The sequence below is a fragment of the Haliaeetus leucocephalus genome, unplaced genomic scaffold (genome assembly GCF_000737465.1).
Source record: "Haliaeetus leucocephalus isolate CR32 unplaced genomic scaffold, Haliaeetus_leucocephalus-4.0 Scaffold295, whole genome shotgun sequence".
Taxonomy (NCBI): domain Eukaryota; kingdom Metazoa; phylum Chordata; class Aves; order Accipitriformes; family Accipitridae; genus Haliaeetus; species Haliaeetus leucocephalus.
This window is the reverse complement of record NW_010972731.1, coordinates 4,010,954-4,027,468: the sequence shown is the minus strand read 5'-3', so window position 1 is coordinate 4,027,468 and position 16,515 is coordinate 4,010,954. Positions and strand designations below refer to the sequence as shown.

General features: G+C 41.2%; 1 protein-coding gene and 1 long non-coding RNA gene across 5 annotated transcripts in view; both read left to right on the top strand.

Annotated features, from left to right (window-relative positions):
* Positions 1–129: 129 nt before the first annotated feature.
* ZFAND2A (zinc finger, AN1-type domain 2A) lies at positions 130–3,272 on the top strand. 4 transcript variants are annotated; one of them, XM_010570273.1, is made up of 6 exons: positions 130–184; positions 863–957; positions 1,596–1,727; positions 1,917–2,068; positions 2,601–2,690; positions 3,125–3,272. In XM_010570273.1, exons 1-6 carry the CDS (start codon positions 130–132, stop codon positions 3,132–3,134), a joined length of 534 nt encoding a protein of 177 aa, XP_010568575.1. In that variant the 3' UTR covers positions 3,135–3,272. The 4 variants fall into 4 exon arrangements, with proteins under 4 accessions (XP_010568575.1, XP_010568576.1, XP_010568574.1 ...); XM_010570274.1 differs by lacking the exon at positions 3,125–3,272 and adding an exon at positions 2,464–2,498 and having other exon boundaries at positions 2,601–2,666; XM_010570272.1 differs by lacking the exon at positions 3,125–3,272 and having other exon boundaries at positions 2,601–3,097.
* A 3,147-nt stretch (positions 3,273–6,419) lies between these two features.
* Positions 6,420–16,515, top strand: part of LOC104833545 — a 26,825-nt gene continuing 16,729 nt past the window's right edge. The window contains exons 1-2 of the long non-coding RNA XR_774534.1: positions 6,420–6,622; positions 8,133–8,278. This is a non-coding gene — a long non-coding RNA (uncharacterized LOC104833545). The remainder of the gene's footprint in view (positions 6,623–8,132; positions 8,279–16,515) is intronic.

Genomic DNA, 16,515 nt, shown 5'->3' with positions numbered 1-16,515 from the left:
ACGTCATCCGCGGTGGCCGGGGGGGGCTCGGGAGCGTGACTCAGCACGTGGGCGCGGGCCGGGGCCGCGGGCGGCGCATAAAGGCGTCGTCGTCGTCACCGTCGCCGTGTCCTCGGGGCGAGGGTCGGCATGGAGCTCCCGGGGCTGGGCGAGCACTGCTCGGAGCGCGCCTGCAAGCAGCTGGGTGAGGAGCGGCCTCGGGGCGCGGTGGAGGGCTCCTGCGCTGCCCCAAGGGAGCCGTGACCGGCGACCGGCTCTCCTTGGCGGGGGGGGGGGGGCTGGCTTCTCCCGACCCCGGGCAGCAGCCGTGCGGGTGGCATGCGGAAGGGATGGGTGGTTTGTGTACTGGGGGGGTCCAAATCCTGTACCCCGAGTCTGTACAGCGTGCTGTGGTTAGTAGCAGGCACCAGTGCTGCTTCTGTAGTCCCTCCCCACGTAGGTCTAGTAAAAGAGTAATAGTTGAGCCCGGTGTGTTTTGGTTTCGTGCGTTGTTAAACTGCTTTTTAAATGATTTAAATGCTTTTTAAAGAATAAAAAGACTTCCGAGTCTGGGCTTTGGATTTGTACTCAACTCCTAGCTCTTGGCTGGTGCCTCACTAAAGCGCCTGCACTCAAGCTGCCGGGGTATTTATGGCTTGTGTTAGTCTAACGCTGTGGATAAAAAGAGGGAAAACTTATCACTCTGAGTTTTTTGGTTTTAATGTTTGTGAAAAATGATGTACTTTCTCTAGAGGTAGTTGGATTATGACTAGGCAAAAATTACTTGCTTTAGAATTTATTTGTAGTCTTTTGTGAGTACTCTTACAGCTCTTAGCTCTGCTCTGTGAGAATCTGTTATTTCTTTTTTTTATTATTCTCCCAGACTTCCTTCCTCTGAAATGTGATGCGTGTGGGGAAGTCTTCTGTAAAGATCACATCCGTTATGATGACCACAAGTGTAGCTCTGCCTACAAGAAAGTAAGTTCCTATATGTGAGTCAGTAATTCACAGTGCAGAATTGCTAAGTCATGGGTAAAGGCAGCTCTGAAACTTCACCTGTGGTTTCAATAGAAACAGATGGGAGAACCACAAGATGTAAGTTAATGATACAGCTGAATTTCAAATATATAGAAACATAACATTTCAGAGGTCAGGACTGCTAGATTCTAGTTTCTTTCACTTAGACCACATCTTCCCAGAGAGGAGTGCTTTATATTTTAAGTAATATATTGTGGCCTAAAACTTTCTGCTGTCCCAGTCCTTTAAGTTGAAGGGCAGCAAACGTGAACCTACAGAAGAAATAAATAGAATAAGTTGGGCCTAACTTTGATCTCTGGGCTTTGAAGTGTTCAAAGGCTGTAATTCCTGAAAGCCTAGAAGCATAGTTAACGTCAGCTTACCAAATATGTTGCTACAAATTGATTTGGCAAAGCATGTCTGAGTCCTATTTGGATAATGATTTGCAGTTACCTTTGTGAAGTATATATTTAAAAACACTAGTAAATGAGTAGAACATAAACCACTTGAGAATACACTGCTATCACACTTGGGTAAGAGAAGGAGAAGGACAGAAAAACAATTGAGTTAGACTTCTAATTGGTGTTGTATGTTCTTAGAATGTGCAGGTTCCAGTGTGTCCACTCTGTAATGTGCCTATCCCAGTACAGAAGGGGGAAATACCAGATATTGTGGTTGGAGCCCACATGGATCAGGACTGCAAATACAATCCAGCACAGCAGAAGCAGAGGGTAAGGAAGTCTAAACTGCCTGCCTACTGCTTGTGAAGTTAGGTCTCCTGATGACAGAATGTGTAGAAGCTTGCTCTGTTTCATCTTAATTCTAAGGGCACTTGAGCATTTGTGCTTCAGCTTTGTCATTGCTTGGGAAGCTGATCACAGAAAGCAAGCATTGCCAACTTCATGTCCTCTGTTATTTAGATCTTCACAAACAAGTGCTTAAAGCCAGGCTGCAAAAGGAAAGAGATGATGAAGGTAGTTTGTGAACAGTGCGGTGGCAACTTCTGCATAAAACATCGGCATCCTCTGGATCATGACTGTAAAGGGAGCAGCCACCCCACCTCCAAGGCAGGGTAAGATCTATCTGTGATACTTTGAGCTCAAGCTGCAATTTCAGAGCTAGTATTGGGGGTTGGTGGGGAGCTCAGACAAATAGGGAATTGTGTAAACTACTGGTCATGTCAATAAAATAGCCAATATTTCCTCTTTGTGTCTTGGGCTTAATTTCTGAAGGTCTGTGAGCCAAGATAAAAGCTTGTCAAATGCTTTCCTAAAATTCTTTCAAGCTTACCTGTGTCAGCCTCACCTAATTAAGAATTGGCACTGGCCAACTCAAGTACCCTTTGGGGTCTGGATCTAAATACTAGAATCCTGAAGTTCTGCCCAGTGCCTTGAAGTAACCAAGAACAATCAATACCCTGCCAAGCCAAGTTTAAATGCAGTTTTAATAAAAATCTGTCTCTTGCAGGCAGATGTACCTTCATTGTTCTGTACAATAGGATTGTGAGACTTGTGTGGCAGATGCAGATAATTAAACCGGATGGAAGAGTGAAACTACTGGCAGTATGCATAAGAGGTACTGAGCCTGGTTGTATTTCTTTGTAGATATGCAGCCCTGATGAGAGCCTCTCAAACTGCCTTCAAGTCAACGGGAGCAATTGGAGTGCCATCTAATGGGAGTCTTCAGCACAACAGGTATAAGCTGCAGAAGGAGAAAAGACAAACATTGTTTAAAAATAGTCTTGTGTCAACACAGTGTAGGAGTGCCACTGTCATACCTAACTGCTCTAGAGTTTGTAGTTGACCTTTAATTGGTGTTGGGAATGCTGCAGAGGGGTTCTGACAGCACAAGTAAATCTTTACTTCTCCGTACTGTAGTGATTAAAATAGCTATATAGACACAAGCATTAGGACATCAAGTTGTTGTAACAGCAGGTTGGTCTCCCACCTGCTCAGTGTGAGTCTTGGCCAAGTTCTGGAAAAATGGTGTGTCCTCAGAATGCTGAGGAAAGCATAGCAAGCATCTAAATTAACATAAATGGCCCAAGGCCTTCCCTGCTATGTTGTATCTACTTGTGACTGAAAGTTTTAGTTGTGTAACTCTTACAGTGCATTCTTATGTCTTTCAGATGCAGATAGTAGAGGCTCTTCACATCTGGATCAAACCTTTTGTCTACTTTAAAGTTAATCTTGTCTATACCTTGTTAAAATTTTCTATGCAATTAACTTATTTTTGTATCATAATGTTGTATGCATTCAATAAACTGTCACCCTTTTGAAGCCAACTTTATCTGTTCCTGTACTTGGAATAAAACTTTTAATACTTTGAAAAATACTTGGTGGAGGAAACTAGGGCATGGAGGTAGGAAGAGTAAAATTACTATGAAACACAGCTGGCTTTGCTTAGGTCATGCGAAGTCTGAACTATGAGTCTCCTAAGATGAAAGTCTGAAATACAAGCTACTGTTACATGTCTCAATCCTGTTGGAAGTGAGCTGGCACACAGTGCAGCATTCTGCTTGACAAACAACATACATCAACATGAATTGAGTTTTATATAAGCTGCCTCTTGGTTTCTGAATGTCATTGGAAGTACTTGATTTATAAAGCCATACCTTTTTTTTCTAGGCCCTTCCTAAGCAATTCACTGAAGGCTAGTGCTCACAGAGGCATGCACAGTATAATTCTTCATAATTTATTGCCCCTTACATTGAAACCTGGATTTGCATGGTTATTTTTTGCAGTTGGGAGGAGGGGAAAAGGAAGCCAGAGAAAGTAGCATCAACTGTTTGTGTCTCATGTAATGAGAATGAGGCCAAAATAGAGCATTGTCTAGGGAGGTTGTTCTTGCTGTCTTCCTCAAAAGCGTAAACAAGTGAAGACATAACAGATACGCTCCATCTATTATCCTGATCAGCTATCTTGGCTCTTTAAAACTGCATGAATATCCAGCTGCTTAGCTTGAGGCTTGAAATACTGTAGGTTGATGAAATGGAAATGTGCTGTTAATGAACAATGCTAATTCCCCAGCTGGGATCTAAGTAGGCCTCTCATCCAGCTAATTGTGAGAAAAATGCCAAGGCTTACTGATGATGTCAGGGGGTCAAGACCTCAATTTCATGTGTCATTGGAGCTGTTCCTCTGCACACTGGGGCTGGTGGGCTGGAGTGTTGGCTTAGGACTAACTGAAGGGTAATTGCAGTCCCTTGAATCACCTGCAGCTATGAGTGCCCAATGCTGTTCTGCTGAGGTGGGAGGATGAGCAGTTTGCATAGAAGAGAATGTTGTGTTCCTTGACCTGGGAAAAATAATCTTTGATAATACTGTAAGATATGTGAGCATAAGTGCAGGTAATGCCTATGCTTTATATAACCTTGAGGTGTACTGCAGTTGTGCAGACTGTTGTGTGCCTCTTGTTTCTCTTTGAAGAGGTAGAGTACAAATGCTGCCTAAAGGGGAAATGTGGATTTACGGTCCTTCACAGGGATAGCATGTAAACAATTGCTATATTGAGATGCAGGCTCTTCATCAGAAAGGGCAGAGAGAATGTGATTTCTGGCCAATGCGGAACAAAATACCCATGCTATCCCATATTCATGTTTGGCCCAATGTGATTTCTTCTCATCCAGGAGAAGTTCTGGGGGAAGATCAAAGCTATATGGAAGGCTGTAGTTGGCCAAACTGAATATGTAATGTAGGTATGAGTTACTGCTGCTGATTCCATATAGTCTAACCTTATGCAATCGTGATCAAAATTGTGATTTGACAGTATCTGTAATACTGTGTTTAACCACAGGATGTCACAATAGGATATGTAATAAAACAATCATTATTTTAGGAAGTCTAAACATTGGAAAAACATGCTTTCCCTATCCACATTGAAAGAAAAGCTTAAATTACAACTCTAATTTTAGATGCCACCACCTACTGATTATCCTGTGTGCTCTAACGCCATAACTCAGCCCTAGCACATTGCTACAGTACTAGGACTTTTATAATCTTTCTGTATAATACATAACCGGCCACATGTCCCCGAATGATGCTGTGCGCCCCACTGGTGGTCTGGGAAGGGTTTTCCAGTGGAGAGCAACAGCAAGTGCTGACTGGCGTGAGGACACGGACCAGAGCCGAGAGGCTCTGCCCAGCCCAGCAGGGATGGGTGGGCGACGGGATTGGCACCCCACAGTGTGGGGAGGAGGTGGAAGGAGAGCGATGGCAGAAGGTGTGACCCTGCTTTGGGCAGGAGAAGGAAGCAGAGGTGTGAAGGTTTACCTCTGCCCGTGGTGCGTATAGCGGTACAGGGGGTCGTTGCCACCAGCATCTGCTACCACAGCCAGCAGCTCAGCTGCTACTGGGATCAAAGCAAATGGAAACAAAAACCCCTGTTTCAGGTTGTCACCAAAAAAATGCTCCATCTATGTGTGTGTTTGTGGTAAATATTCCTGCCCTTAAATTACCAAGGGAAATGGAAATGTTTGTGCACATGGTATTTATAGAAAATGAAAACACGGAAACCAATTTGTTCCCTGGAAACCTCGTGCTAGGAGATGGTTTTCTCGTCCCTTCAAACTGCAGCATTTGCCTCTTGCCAGCGCATTCCCTCACCCCGATCAGGACAGCAGATAACACTGTCTCAGACACGGAGCCTTTAGGATCTGCTGGTTGAAAGGAATCACCATCATTCTCCAGAGAGCCGCATCTCACTGCGTTAGCAGCTGGCATGGCACCCACAGGGCAACATGTCAGCCTGCCGTGGCCGGTAGCATCCTGCCTGTGTGGGGAGCACCGGGGCTGGCCTTACGCCCGGTGTCCTTCGTGGACAGAGCAGGGGTGGGTGCTGCCAGGCCATGGGGGGTCCCTGTCAGCGTGATCCCTGTCAGAACCTGGGGAGTCCCAGTCAGAATCTGGGGGGTCCCTGTCACAACCTGGTGGGATCCCAGTCAGGGTGCAGGAGGATCCCAGTCAGAAACTGATGGGATCCCTGTCAGGGTGTGGGTGGATCCCTGTCAGGGTGCAGGAAGATCCCAGTCAGAACATGGAGAGTCCCAGTCAGAAGCTGGGGGGGTCCCTGTCAGGGTGCAGGAGGATCCCAGTGAGAACCTGATGGAATCCCTGTCAGGGCGCAGGAGGATCCCAGTGAGAACCTGATGGAATCCCTGTCAGGGTGTGGGTGGATCCCTGTCAGGGTGTGGGTGGATCCCAGTCAGGGTGCGGGTGGATCCCAGTCAGAACGTGGAGAGTCCCAGTCAGAAGCTGGGAGGGTCCCTGTCAGGCCCTGGGGACGGTTCCGAGCCTGGCGGGGATCACCCAGGCAACGGGAGGCGGGGCACGTTCTGTGGCCCCGCCCCTACGCGGGAAGCGGGGACGTCGTCTTCCGTGGCGGCTCTCGGCGCACAACGGTGACGTCAAGCGCGCCTCCAAAAGCCGGCCGAGCACTCCTCAGCACGCGTGTACCAGGTGGGCGATGAAGTCCGAGCTTGACTTCCTATTGGTCGCCCGCCTGATTGGCATCCCGAGGACCAACCAAACGCCTCCGTTCTCTCCTTGTAGCCAGTGAGAGGGAGGGGGCGGGCTCCGGCGCCAAGCGTGGGGCTCAGTTAAATGTGCAGAGGCGGAAGGTCTGAGAGGTGCGTGCGGGCAGGGGGTGAGCGGCGGTCGCGTCCTCTGTGCTCCCGCCCCACGGGGCCGCCGTTGGGCGCCCGGCAGCAGCCTCGGGGGGCGGCGGGAGCCCCGGGGCGCTCCTTGCCCGGCTGGGGGCTGCGGGAGAGTCGGGGTGGCGCGGCGGCGGTGACTGAGGGGCTTGCTTCCCCTCCCCCGGCGCAGCTTCCCTCTCTCGTCCCCCAGCCGCCTGCCCCGACCCCCGCGGAGGGTGGGAGCTCGGTGCCGGGCCTGCGCTGCGGAGGGGCTGGTGGGTAGTGCTGGAGACGGGACAGTAACGTTGCTTTTCCCCTGAAAGACGCTCTGGTGGCTGCTCTTGAGAACATACCACTCAAATTCATAAGCTTTCTAGTGACGAAGTTTTAACTCGCTCCTCAATAAAAAGAAAAGCAAACCCAGAGGTCTTGTGTTGGGAAGCCAGCGAGTAGGTGCCTCCCCAGTGCTGCCCGCTGGCTGAGGTGCTGCCTGCCCGCCCAGGGCCTGGTGGGTCTGGGCCTGGCAGAGGTACGGCTAACGAGGTGCCACTGCGGCGGAGGTGTCGAGCGCTTGGGTCCCTGTTGCTCTGTCAGGCAGCACAGGTGGCTCCTACCCATCGGTTGTGCGGGTTCCGCTGTAGGGGTGCCTACCAAAGCGGGTTTGTGGGTTGTTTTATCTTTCAGAGCGTGCTTCAAGCTAAATATTTGTGATTGGGTCAACTGTTACGCTTGTGCTGTTATGCAGAAAGTGACTGTGTAGGGGCAGCTGTTGAAAGCCACTGAAATCAGATTTTTCTCTTGGAGAAATAATACACACTTACAACTAGACCTGGTTTCAGAACCAGGCTTTCTCCAACTCCTGTTTGCCTTCGCCCTTATGTCAGTGTAAAATGAAAGGTAAAACTCATGAGATATAATTCTTTAAGCATGTTTTTTCCACATTCATCTATATGAAAACAGGAAAACTTGCAGTTTAAACAGAACTGATGGTTTAAAACTACCTGTTTAGTAATCAAGTAGGCTTACTTTTTGCTTGTGGGCATGCACACATATGTATATTAATGAGATGACTGAGAGTTGCTTTAATGTCTTTTGAGAAGAGAGAGGTCTGATTGGTGTTAGCTGAGGTAGGCAATTGATCAAACAGTTCAATGTGGTGCGTTATAACCTGCAGAATGCACAGCATCAGTTATGGGGGATCACTACCAGGAGGGTCAGTGAAGCATTTTCCACAATGGGGCCTGAGAGGACAAGAGGTGTTGAGTTTTCTACAGGAGAATGACATTCTAGTTTTATAGTAGCTTAACTATAATGTATTGCTAAAAGAAGCATGATGAAAATTCTCCAAAATGGATCAAGATTCAGTGCAGACATACATTTCATAGTTAAGTAGTCACAAACAATTGTCATACCAGTATAATTATAGTATAACGCTGTCTGTATATGAGACTGACCTTAAATATAAAAAAAGATTTTAACTGCAGTTTGGTGGTTTTTATTACAGAATAGTTCTATTTTAGAATGCCGAAAATGAATGTGGAAAAAAAAGAAAAGAAGGCAGAAAAAAGAAAAAAGCTAAAGCAACGTGTCGCCCAAAAGGGAGAGCTGGAATCGGATACTGAACCAAAGAAAAAGAAACAAAATCTGCAGGTAGGTTCTCCTAGTTTTGACTGTTTAATTCAATAAAATGTGGATATATTGATACCCATGATGTGATGGGGTTTAGAGATTCAGTACTGAATCTGAATGTACAATTTGATTCAGTTACAATGATTACTTGGATGCGATGTACCTAGAGTGAGAGTTAAAAGGAGAAGATAAATTAAGCCAAATCTGGATATGACTGTAGTAGTCAGAGTACATGATCTCTGTTTGTTTTGGATGCTTCTGTGAAAGACAGAGAATGGGTGAGAGAATATGAGTGAATGGCAAACCAAATGGCTTTAAGCAACTGTCATATGGCAATACAGGCATAGCTTAAGTCTTCATGTGATCCTGAGTGGTTGGAAAAACATGAAAGATGTTTTCTTGGAAATGCTCTTGATTTTTGGAGAGAATGTCAAGTGGCCAGAAGGTGTCAGCAGTCTCTTTGTAGTACTGAACATATAATGAATTAATTTTATGAGAATGAAATTAGCAATATTGAGATCTTATTTAAGTGGAAACTTAGACCTGTAGGTTTTTTGTCATGGAAATGATACATAAACAGGGTGAGTCAATTCTGCTGTTCTGGGTGCTTACTGTAGAAGGTGGACCAAAGAAATATGAAGCAGTTTGATACTGTTGAGAAGTGGAAAAGGAAAGGAAAAGGTTTTTTCCTCAGGAATTCTCGAGGTGATGTTAAGCCATGGTCTTAAAACCTCTTATGTTTCCTGGCCTAACATAAAACCGATGTGAAAGCTGCTTGCTATTTCATTTATCATGAGATGTATAGCTCAGTGGAGATCATATAATTAAAAAGCAGTACTTCTTATTTTGTTATTAGGCTTTATTTAAGCTCATTGGTAAGAATATTTTTTGAGAGCTTTTGCATGCATAAGTGTCTCTAGCTCTTACATTTAGAGTTTGTGAAGCATAATATAAGAAAAGCCAACCTATTGGCAGTAGCTATTCAGAGGTCTGTAAATTTCTGCAGTTTTGAACTCAGCAGAAACGTTCCTAACTAAAGAAGGGAAAGATTGCATCTTTGTCTGTATCAAAACAAAAATGGAAAATCTGGTATTCATGGCTTAATAAGAGGGAATGCTTCTCTCTTCTATTGTAGGGTATGTATTATAGACTTTATATTCACAGTACTATAATTCAATTTGAGTGAAAATAATTTTCCGGGATGAAACTGTGAAATTGAAATGTCAAAATTAAAATTTTATTGCCTGTGACATCTGTATAATTTAATGTAAAAGCAGAAAAATTCCCAAGTGGGCTTCAAACCCATAGCAAGCAGGGCCTTTTTGGACCATCTGATGTCAAGTGATAAGTTTTTAGAACCCCCAAGTTATTTTTTGTTGGCCATGTAGACTGTAGGACTGAAAGAAAGAGCAAATATTAAATGGAAAGAAGAATCCTTAATACTATTAGGGAATGCCACTAGGCACAACAGTTCTTAGAATTATTAAAGTTGGTGTCAGTGGGTGGCTTATACATGTATATACTGTTAGTTTTAGGGAATACCATATAAGGTCTATGACAAGCCATTTTTTGGCATCAGCTTTCTAAACTGTAACTGTTGATGGTAGGAAAGTGTAAGTTAGTGGACCACATTTTTTGTTTGAAATGGCTGCTGAGAATGAAAAATGTGAGGCAGATCTTAAAAAATTTTACTTCAGAAATGGTTAATGAACGTTAGCTGTTTACCAGTTTGATTGTTATTCAGCATGTGTACTCCCAGCTTTGTGTAAAATACTTGGTTAAGTCACAATGGCAGTTACACTTTAAAATGCTTTTCGTCATCAAACCTTGTCAGCATAGAAAATGTAGTAGAAAGGAATGTAAAATTGCTTTGTGTGTACAGGAGGAACTCCGCGGCTGCAGTGATGTGTTCAGTTAGTCTGGGTAGTTCTAAAGAAGAAATTTGGAACAAAAATTAAGGCAACTGCTGAGAGTGTTTATTCTACAGCCTGCCTTACTTAAATTTTATTTCTGCTACTTTAAAATAGGCTAGAACCTTGATAGATGTACAGAAATTCCTGAATCATGATGACTGGATTCTGATGAGCTGTGATTGACTTTTACTGAACTGCAGTAACTGAATTAAAGAAAATTTTTTTTGGCATTCTTAAAGTAAGGATGGGTAGACTCCAGTTTCTCCTAAGGAGTCTCGTATGTGATGGAAAGAAGTCAAAAGATAGCTATATAACTTCCTGCTTTTGGTGGGAGAGAGGTTTCACTGGTTCATTAAGTCACTTCCTGAGATTTACTTCTTTTTCTGTTCTAGTACAGCAATTTTAGTCTCCAAAGTGGAAAACGTAAATCTCTAATTGATTTTGTTATAGAGCCGCAGGCAGGCAAGTTGAAATGTGCCTTAAGTGACTGGATTTAGTGTACATTGATCATTCCTTCATGAAATTTGTTTCAAAAATTCTTACCAGCCTAAGACTAAAGCATTTTTCCTTGGAACAACTTGACCTTTCAGAGTAATCTTGATGTTTTATTGATTTTCATCTACTTGGTTTCTTCTGTTTACATTAAATAACAATGAGCAATTTAAGACCAATATAAATGTTTTCATGAATGATCTTAGAACCACACATTTCTAGTGGAGCTGAGCAATAAAAGTTTTTAAGCTTAATTCAGCCTTGTGTTTTTTCTGACAGATTTTCATAATGTTAATGTTTTATTTAGCTACTTGGCAATAAACCCTGCATTTTAAACGTGGATTTTTTTTTTTTTTTTTAAAGGCCTGGACATTAGTTTCACTTGGGTTTTAATGATTTTGTAGTTTACAAACATACTTCTGATAGTTTGAGTTTATTCTTTTGAATTGTCACATAACATAGGCATAAGGAAAAGAGACTGGTGGTCTGAACTACTGGCTTCTTAAATAAAAACTTTCTGAATAACCTTGTCTGACACAAATTAATTTTGTTTCAGTTCTCTGAAAAAAATATTTACAATACTGTTAACAAATAACGGAAGCGTTAGAAGTGCTTGCTTGCAATTACCCCTGTCTTGCTTCTCTTTGTGGATTTCTTCACCCTTCAAAATTTCAGCAGCCTTAGTGCCACAAAGCTTATCGAAACAGCAGTACTGACACTTACAACACTGTAGGTAGGGAACAACATGTTGTGGTTGCTTTGTTTATGAAGGCTATTTGAGTTCTACCCAGAATGACCTTACTGTATCAAAGGATCTTTTAACCTTGTAATTTCAGAGTAGATCTTGTTTCTCCAGTGCTGTTTTGAGAGCTGCAGGCTTTCTACAGAAGAGTAAGAAATTATTTCAGAGTTGAACATCTATTAGGCAAGACTCAAAATTCATAATCCATAAAAACCAATATTAATTTCCTGTTCCTTCCCAATTTAGTCTAGTAAACATTGTAACTTTAAGGGAAATTACAATGACTAAGAGGCAATCAATCTTTATAAATTGAATCCTGTTGTTCATGGTTGAAGAGTACTTTAGGTAATGCTCATACAGTCAGTGGGTGTTTCCTTGTATGTTCCTTGTTATCTTCAGCATTGCAAATGGTTGGAGGAGGAGGAGGAATCAACATTTTCTCCAGATAAAGGCAAAATCAGTGGGAAAGGAATTTAATTTTTGAGATTCCATACAGATAGTACAAACAATGGCAAATAAACAAGTAGCTCATGGTGTTTCTTTAATCAGAGGGCTAGTGTGCAGGTGCCCAAACAGTAAGATCCGTTTACTAAAGGGAAAATGGCAAAATTAGTAGGGAAGAGGTTTTTATGTTTGGCTTTTTGGAGGTTATCATAAAGACCACTAAGGAGTTATTAAGCTAGTACTACAGCAAAGCAAACTACAAAAACCAATTCTTTAAAATCATTGTTTGCTTGTAGTGGTGGAAAACCCCATAAAATTATGTTTAAGCTGTGAAGATAAATGTTTTGGCATGAGCTTAGGGGAATAGCTAGGAATGCTACTTTGATACAATCTCTAATGCTGCTTGTAATCAGGTAACTGGGATAGTAATTTGAATGTTTAATGAATGCAAACCAGACATTCATGCAACAAAACCAATCAAGCAGATACTGTAAAGCTAAAGTGTATTTATTTATTTGACAACCCACTAGTTCATACCAAAGCCTGTTGTTGAAATAATGAGTTGTGGATGATTTGCAACCAAACTCAGTAATCCTTTATTGTTCCAATAATTTATTTTTTTAATTAATAGGAAGCTTATCTTGTAACCATCAAAATAACTTGTTTTGTATTTTCCCATCCTAAAAAATGCCACGAAGTTACAACTTACCGTGATGTTGCACGATTTTCTTCTGATTACCAGGCTACCAATATTAGCTGTATCTTAGATATATTAAAAATGTATTTTGGAAACTGCTTGCATTGCAATTCCACTGTCAACTCTTCCTCCATTTGTTTAGTATTGCTTTGCTAGCTTAATACTCTGTTGTATGCATTAGTGTTATCTGGGGTTATTACTTTTTATTTAAGAAATATGTAGAAAACCAATCTTAAATATTGAAAAAAAGGAAAATAAATTCCAAAAAGTTAATTTTATTTAGCATAACCTCCTAAAATAAGAATCTTGTCTTGTACTGCGTTTTTTTGACTGCTTTTAAAGTATCTCTAACATGCAAATAGACTTTTGTCCATGTTATGAAGATGATATACTCTTTCATCTTCCCTCCATCCCTTCAGTCTCCCCCCCACCCCGCCCCGATGTAAAGATACGTCAGCAGTTAGTAGTTTTCTAGTGATAAAGGAGAGGTGCTAGCTATTTCTGAAAATGGCGAAGTTAAATGTCAGTATGGATATTAGTGTGCTCTTTTTAGTCTGCTGGTTTTGGTCAGTCTATAATTGAAATGTTGGGCCTATTTCTCTTTTCTTTGGGCTACCTTTCAGTTGAGTGTTTGTTTTATTTGTTTTTTGTGTTTTTTTTTTTTTTTTACTTGCACAAAGAGACAAATTTGCTGGCCCATTGGTTTCTTATTGCTTTGTTGTACGATGGCCTTCTGATAGTTGAAAAAAAATTACGAAGCTATAAATCCATTTGGCATTTATGACTTACTGTGTGACATCTTACTTGGTTTGTCTGCTTTCTTATCATCTATGCAATATTTCTCAAATTAGGAAAAAGAGAAGAAAAAAAACCCCAAACTTTGAGGGCAGCTGCTTATGGGACTCAAACATTTGTTTCCTGCTAACACTTCTTCATCAGAATATTGATGGAGTTTCTTTAAATTATTTCATTAAATTAACCATACATTTATTTATTTTTTAAAAGAGGTAGGTTAGATTGTGACACCATATAGTGTTTATAGAGAATAGTAGGCCTTTTGTAAACAAACATGTCTAAGAAGTTACAAAATAGTGTCTGAAATATGGATAGGCATAGATTACGCTGAATAATTTTACATTCCTTTGAAAATTATTTTTGTAATGGTAGGAATAGATTTCCCAGGAAAGAGTATTCACAGCTGGGAAAACAGTTGCTACTTTGAAGATGGTTTTCCCAGGCGAAAGGCTCACGTCTCCAACTGTGTTTGGTATAAACAATATGTGGTGTATTTCTTACTTTTGTTTAAAGGAATTGTGCATTCTTCATTACATATTAACCAGGAAGAGTTTCATGCTAATTCCATGTATTTGCCTTAATCTGTATATATTCAGTTAATTCCTTACTTTTATTAATATAGCCAGGGTATTAAAGTGATGGGCAGGTTGGTGGTGAAATGCAACCATACTTTCTTTGCTATTAAGAGGGGAAATTCTTACTTCTCTTCTTGGAGCACATACTTGATGTTTCCTCTCAGTTCCCATTCTTTACTTAGTGGTGAGACCTTCCTTGATGGTTCTTGTTAGGTTTCCAGTGTAAATTCTTGCTTCCATGACTTAGCAGCAGATATCTTCACAAAATTGAAATTCAGCACAGGATTCCCACTTGTGGGCTGAATTTGTTGAGTAACGGTCTTTGAGCAGTTGTTGAAGTAAGGAGCAGAGGCTAGGTCTGCTTGACTATGCGTCACCCAGCTCCAGTCCAGTGAGAACACTGTTTTCTGCCCTTTGTCAATTACGATTTTTTCTGGTTCTATGTTAATGACTTCTAACTCATCATAGAGAGGGGCATCATAAATGAAAATTGCTGGAAAAGGCCCAAATTGCTGAATATAGAAAATTTGGCATAAAACCTCAAAATATGTAGAACTTCAGTTAAAAAAAAATAAGTCCCATTACATGTTTGAATTCACAAAATGCATTCCACTTGGCAAGAAATTAAGTTGTAAGCTTGAAAGGATATTTGCTATGTTTTGATATAGGATAGAGCAGAGAAATGGGCATTCAGAAGCAATTGTTCTTGACAGGGCTTGAAACTTGGAAGTGCATACAGTATAACATATTAATGCAAGCCTGATTCTTGTGGATTTGTTACTTCCTCTTTATTGCTCTTGGTATTATTTTGTTAATGTTAATTTGTTCAAAAACCTAAAATGGCACAGGTTTGGATATTTAAAATATGTTTATTCTAAAAAGCAGCACTTTTCCCTGTCCTTGACAGAATGCTACTGGTTTTTTAAACAACGTGGGAGTCTGGTATAAGGATTTTTATAAAATGCAAATTATTGTGTGTTGATGGAATAGATTTAAAAACTTGAAAAAACCAAAACCACTTTTGAGCAGAGAAAAGGGGGACGATGGCTGTTTCCACAGTATGAATGAGAAATTAGAATTATTTCACCAGAAATGTCCTCCTCCAAAATATCTTTTGTGTTTATGTGCAATATGGTGAACCACATGAAAGATTAGTGTATATTTATGTATGTTAATGTTACAACATAGATAAAATGGTTCTTGGGTATTAGATCAAAGCCACACAGATTAAAAAATACTTGCAAAGTGCTTGTCTGTTACATCCAACAGGTAATTAGAACAGAAAATTAATCTTTTGACTTTTAGAAGCTGCTTGAAATAACGAGGGTACAAGCACGAAGAGGAACCTCTCTTGCTTAAGGAACCAGACTCTGTCTTTGAATGCATTTACCTATTTCTAATTGAATCCCACAAGAGTTCTGCAGGGCATCAAACAGAAGATCATCAACCAATGTTTTATTAAATTTCTCAGCATTATTTTAATAATTTGCATCTGTAAACCAGGCTTTTGCAAACAGGATATATACACGGGAAGACAAAGCTCTGCTCCTGCCATCTTATGGTTTGAAACATGTCAAAACTGTTCAGAGAACGTACCAAAGACTTAGAGGTGCATTGCTTAAAAAGAAGCAGGGAGGTTATATGAAAGAGAATAGAAAATCTTAAGTATGCTTACATGCTTTTAAAAACTGTCATTCTATCCTACCTTTACAATATGTGCTGAATGATAAATGGGAGTTACTCATATTTACCCACTTGTAAAATAACTAGGTGGTTACAGAACTGTTATACTGAACTGTAATGCAAAGCTCACTGAAGTTGGTCATGGCCTTTTTGTGGATTCAGAGTAGGCTTTGCAGCCTCCATGTACCTCACTGGCTGGTCCTTTTTTTCTAGTTACCTTTGGAATAGACAAGTTTTTCCTATTTTATTATGAAAGTCCCATCTTTCATGGCTATTCTTGCATCCAAGTCTGTAGCTCCATGATTTTCTAAAGGCATTTTTAATAAAATTGTAGGGTTTTTGTTTGTTTGTTTTAATGGTAAAAGTTTACCATGCTTCATTTAAAACATTATTATCTTCTTTACAAAGATTTGTCTAGATTAAGTCATGGTCTAGTTTGGACTTAGGAGTGGCCAACGGTCCTGATCCAACAGGTCTTATAATAAAATCTTCTGGCCAAGACCTGAAAGGTCTTACTCAGTACCAGTGAGAGTCAAGAAGAGCACAAATCTAGCAAGGGATAGTTTTCCATGGATCCTTGTGGACCCGTTGTAATGGGCTGAGCATGCAGTTGGGTTCTGCGTGATCTGATGTCCCCTTTAGCAGCACCTCCGCCAGCAAGTTTGCCCTTCTGATTGCATGATACTTCAACTGTGTCATCTATCATCAGGCATCTTTACATTAGAGTAAGAAAATAACGTCGCTTCTCTCACTGTTCTAAGAGTAGTAAGCTTTTAATATCAGAAGTAATTTTGACTTTATGTATTTGAAAGCCAAGCAAGTTTATAAATGAAGTTCCCACAGGTGTCACTATCTATCTGTATCTTCTTCCTGTCTTGCTACTCAATCATCAGATGGATGTTTGGAGGAGTATCATC